Below are 3,955 nucleotides of genomic sequence, written 5' to 3'. Positions count from 1 at the left end.
TCTCTCTCTCTCTTCTCTCTCTCTCTCTCTCTCTTCTTCATTCTCATCTCTCTCTCTCTCTCTCTCTCTCTCTCTCTCTCTCTCTCTCTCTCTCTCTCTCTCTCTCTCTCTCTCTCTCTCTCTCTCTTGTCTCTTCTCAAATGCACTCTTCTTTCCATCCTTCTCCTTCCTCCTGTTTCTCTTTCTCTTTTTTTCACCACACACACACACATGTGTGTGTGTGTGTACTTATATATATGTATATATGTGTATATATATACATATATATATGTATGTATATATATATATATATATATATATATATATATATATATATATATATATATATGTGTGTGTGTGTGTGTGTGTGTGTGTGTGTGTGTGTGTGTGTGTGTGTGTGTGTGTGTGTGTGTGTGTGTGTGTGTGTGTGTGTGTATACATACATACATACACATACACAATCTGCCGACGGGAAAAGAGAGAGAAAATAGAAAAAAAGGGACACCTGAGAAAACACAGAGAAAACAAAAGGGAAACCGACCTTCGAGGAACACGACCCAGCGCCGGCTCTTCTCGGACCGCCGGAAGTAGAACCTGGAACCAGACAAGGGGGGGCGGGGTTAGTCATGGTTGGTTGTGGTGGCGGAGGGGGGGGGAGGGTGATAGATGGGGGCTGGTTGGGGTGATACTGATAAGGTGGAGGTGATGGAGAGAGGGGGGAGGTTGATAACAGAGAGGGGGAGGGAGGGTGATGGTGGAGAAGGGGGGGTGATGATGAGGGAGTTGGTGGTGGTGGTAGATGTGGTGGTGATGGTGATAATGGTGGTGAGTGGTGGTGATGACGGCTGTAATGCTGATGACGACGGGGCTTATCAAGATGATGACCATAGGATGATATTGATAAGTGTAGTAATTACGATGATAATGATAATGATGAAAATAATAATAACGACGAAAAAAAAATTGGTGATGAGCTTAATCATGATATAAGTACAGGCACCACTCCTAAAAACAACTATGATAACAGTGATGACGATGGTAAATAACAGTAATGATAATAAAAACAAAAATGATGACAAAAATGACACTAATAATAACAGCCACATAACTCATACAGTCATCCATCTACCTCTTCACTCACTCTATCCATCCCCCCCTACCCACTACCCCCCCCACCTTTCTTCCCCTACCAATGTTGTTATTTTTACTGTTGTTGTTGTTTGTCTTTAATAATATATTTTTGGGGGTGAAGCTGGAGAACTGGTTTGTTAGGTCAATGTATATTACATGTCGTATACTCCTGTGTCATCATCTAAAACAATAATAATTATGATTATAATTTCCTGAATGCACAGATTACGCTTTATTTTACGTTAATTTGCAAGAGAATATTTCGATGTTGATGGTGGAAAATCCTCAACTTTTCGCTAGCCCTTGAGATCAATTGTTCGGTTATATAATAGATCTATAAATCAGCCAGGTGTATTATATCATTACTTGACCTCAAGACCTTTTAATTATTGCCATGTTCATTATGTCCTTATTATAATTAGTTGTATAAAAATGCAGGAACCTACCATTTTTCCTCATTCTACGTCCACTTAAATTTGAACTTTTTTTTCCATTATAGTCCTACAAGTGCAGTTTCGATACTACATCTCTGTATCGAAGCCGAGGTGGCCAAAGGTGCATCTGCTAAGGTGTCGAAAAGCCATCTGGGGCCTGGGTGCCGGACGGAAGTGGCCGGTTTAATACTTAGCTAACATAACATTACGTGCGTGCAATTCACAAAGACATCAGCTCGTGCCCGGATCTCCAACATTGCCAAACAGGACTGAATGCAAATGATGCTTTGCACGCGCAGAGTTCACACATGCAGTGCTTCTGCAATCGAGCAAGTTTGCTTGATCTTGGCAACATCACAATCGCTCACTCGGGAGAGACACGAGCGCGTATATCTAACACATTACGGTGGTTAGTTATATCATATATATCTATCTATCTATATATATATATATATATATATATATATATATATATATATATATATATATATATATATATATATATATATATATATATATATATATATATATACAACATACAGATATACATACATAGAGAGAGAGAGAGAGAGAGAGAGAGAGAGAGAGAGAGAGAGAGAGAGAGAGAGAGAGAGAGAGAGAGAGAGAGAGAGAGAGAGAGAGAGAGAGAGAGAGAGAGAGAGAGAGAGAGAGAGAGAGAGAGAGAGAGAGAGAGAGAGAGAGAAAAGGAAGGAAAAAGAGAAAGAGAGAGAGCACGCCTCATATGTCTTGTCGTGTCCACATAAGTGTGCATTTGCGTGTTCATACACAAACTACATCCCTCACCCTCACTCTCTGTCCTTCCCTCTTTTCTCCTCTATATTTCATCTCTACCCTTCCCTCCCTCCCTCCCTCCCACTCCCCTCCCCCTCTTCCCTTTGTCGCATCAACCACGCTCATAGTAGGAGCTGTTCGTTAGTGTTCATTTAAGCTAAGAATTTTGAGACACCGCCCTTCACTTCACTGGGAGGGAGGAGGGGGGTAAGGGGAAAGGGAGTGGGAGGGGAAATGAGGAGTTGAAGGAAGAAATGAGGGGGAGGGGGAAGGGGAGGAGATAGAGGGTAAGGAAGAAAGGAAAGAGGAGGGAAAGAGGAAGGGGGAAAGGACGAAAGGACGAAGAGAGAAGGGAGGTGGGAAAGAAAGGTGAGGAGGGAGCAGAAGAGGGAAAAGGAAGAAGTACAGAAAGTGGAAGGAGAAAGGGGAGGGGGAGGGAGAGAACAGGAGAAAGATGAGACGAGAAGGGGAAAAGAAGAGGGAATGAGAGAGGGAAGGAGGATGGGGTAAAGGATGGGAGAAGGGAGGAAGATGAGAGAGAGGAGAGACAGAAGGAGGGAGAGAGGAAGGAGGAAGAGGAGAGGAAGCAGGAGAGGGGCAGGAGAGGGGCAGAGAGAGGGCGAGAGGAGGGGAGGGAGAGGAGGGGAGGGGAGGGGGCAGAGGAGGGGTAGAGAGAGGGGGCAGAGAAGGGGGAGAGAGAGGGGGCAGAGGGAGGGGGAGAGAGGGGGGGCAGAGAGAGGGGGCAGAGAGAGGGGGCAGAGGGAGGGGGCAGAGGGAGGGGGCAGAGAGAGGGGGCAGAGGGAGGGGGCAGAGAGAGGGGGCAGAGAGAGGGGGCAGAGAGAGGGGGCAGAGAGAGGGGACAGAGCGAGGGGGCAGAGAGAGGGGGCAGAGGGAGGGGACAGAGCGAGGGGGCAGAGAGAGGGGGCAGAGGGAGGGGGCAGAGAGAGGAGGCAGAGGGAGGGGGCAGAGAGAGGGGGAAGAGGGAGGGGGCAGAGCGAGGGGGGGGTGCATTGCCCTCTTGAATTTAAGGTGAATTTAATATTTAAATCTGAGAGACTAGAATATACTCATGAGTCTTGCTGGATTTCGCGATATCATTACTGTTTTGAGGTAGATCTTCTGCCTCCGTTTGCCTCTCTCTCTCTCTCTCGCTCTCTCTCTCTCTCTCTCTCTCTCTCTCTCTCTCTCTCTCCTCTCTCTCTCTCTCTCTCTCTCTCTCTCTCTCTCTCTCTCTCTCTCTCTCTCTCTCTCTGTCTCTGTCTCTCTCTCTCACTCTCTCTCTCTCTCTCTCTCTCTCTCTCTCTCTCTCTCTCTCTCTCTCTCTCTCTTATATATATATATATATATATATATATATATAAATATATATATATATATATATATATATATAAAATATGCACAACTTTTTCGAGTGCAGAGAGAGAATGATATATTGTCAAGCATTAGAATAAAAAAAAAATAAAATAAAATAAATAATGATGGTAATAATAATAATAACAACAACAAAACAACAGTAACGATAATAATTTGATCAGCAGCAACAACATCAATGACAACAAACAAACAACTAAGTAAATAGACACTTTAGAGTAAAATATAGTTCATTCTCCTCACCGAAT

At 44.2% G+C, this 3,955-nt stretch overlaps 1 protein-coding gene across 1 annotated transcript in view; it reads right to left on the bottom strand.

The window, feature by feature from the left end:
* Positions 1-3,955, bottom strand: part of LOC119585188 (palmitoleoyl-protein carboxylesterase NOTUM-like) — a 45,187-nt gene that overhangs the window by 37,799 nt on the left and 3,433 nt on the right. Inside the window, exon 2 of the mRNA XM_037933834.1 lies at positions 521-573. Within this exon, the coding sequence (XP_037789762.1) occupies positions 521-573 (53 nt within the window). The remainder of the gene's footprint in view (positions 1-520; positions 574-3,955) is intronic.

This window comes from Penaeus monodon, chromosome 3, assembly GCF_015228065.2.
Source record: "Penaeus monodon isolate SGIC_2016 chromosome 3, NSTDA_Pmon_1, whole genome shotgun sequence".
Taxonomy (NCBI): Eukaryota; Metazoa; Arthropoda; class Malacostraca; order Decapoda; family Penaeidae; genus Penaeus; species Penaeus monodon.
This window is presented reverse-complemented; position numbering and strand designations above follow the sequence as displayed.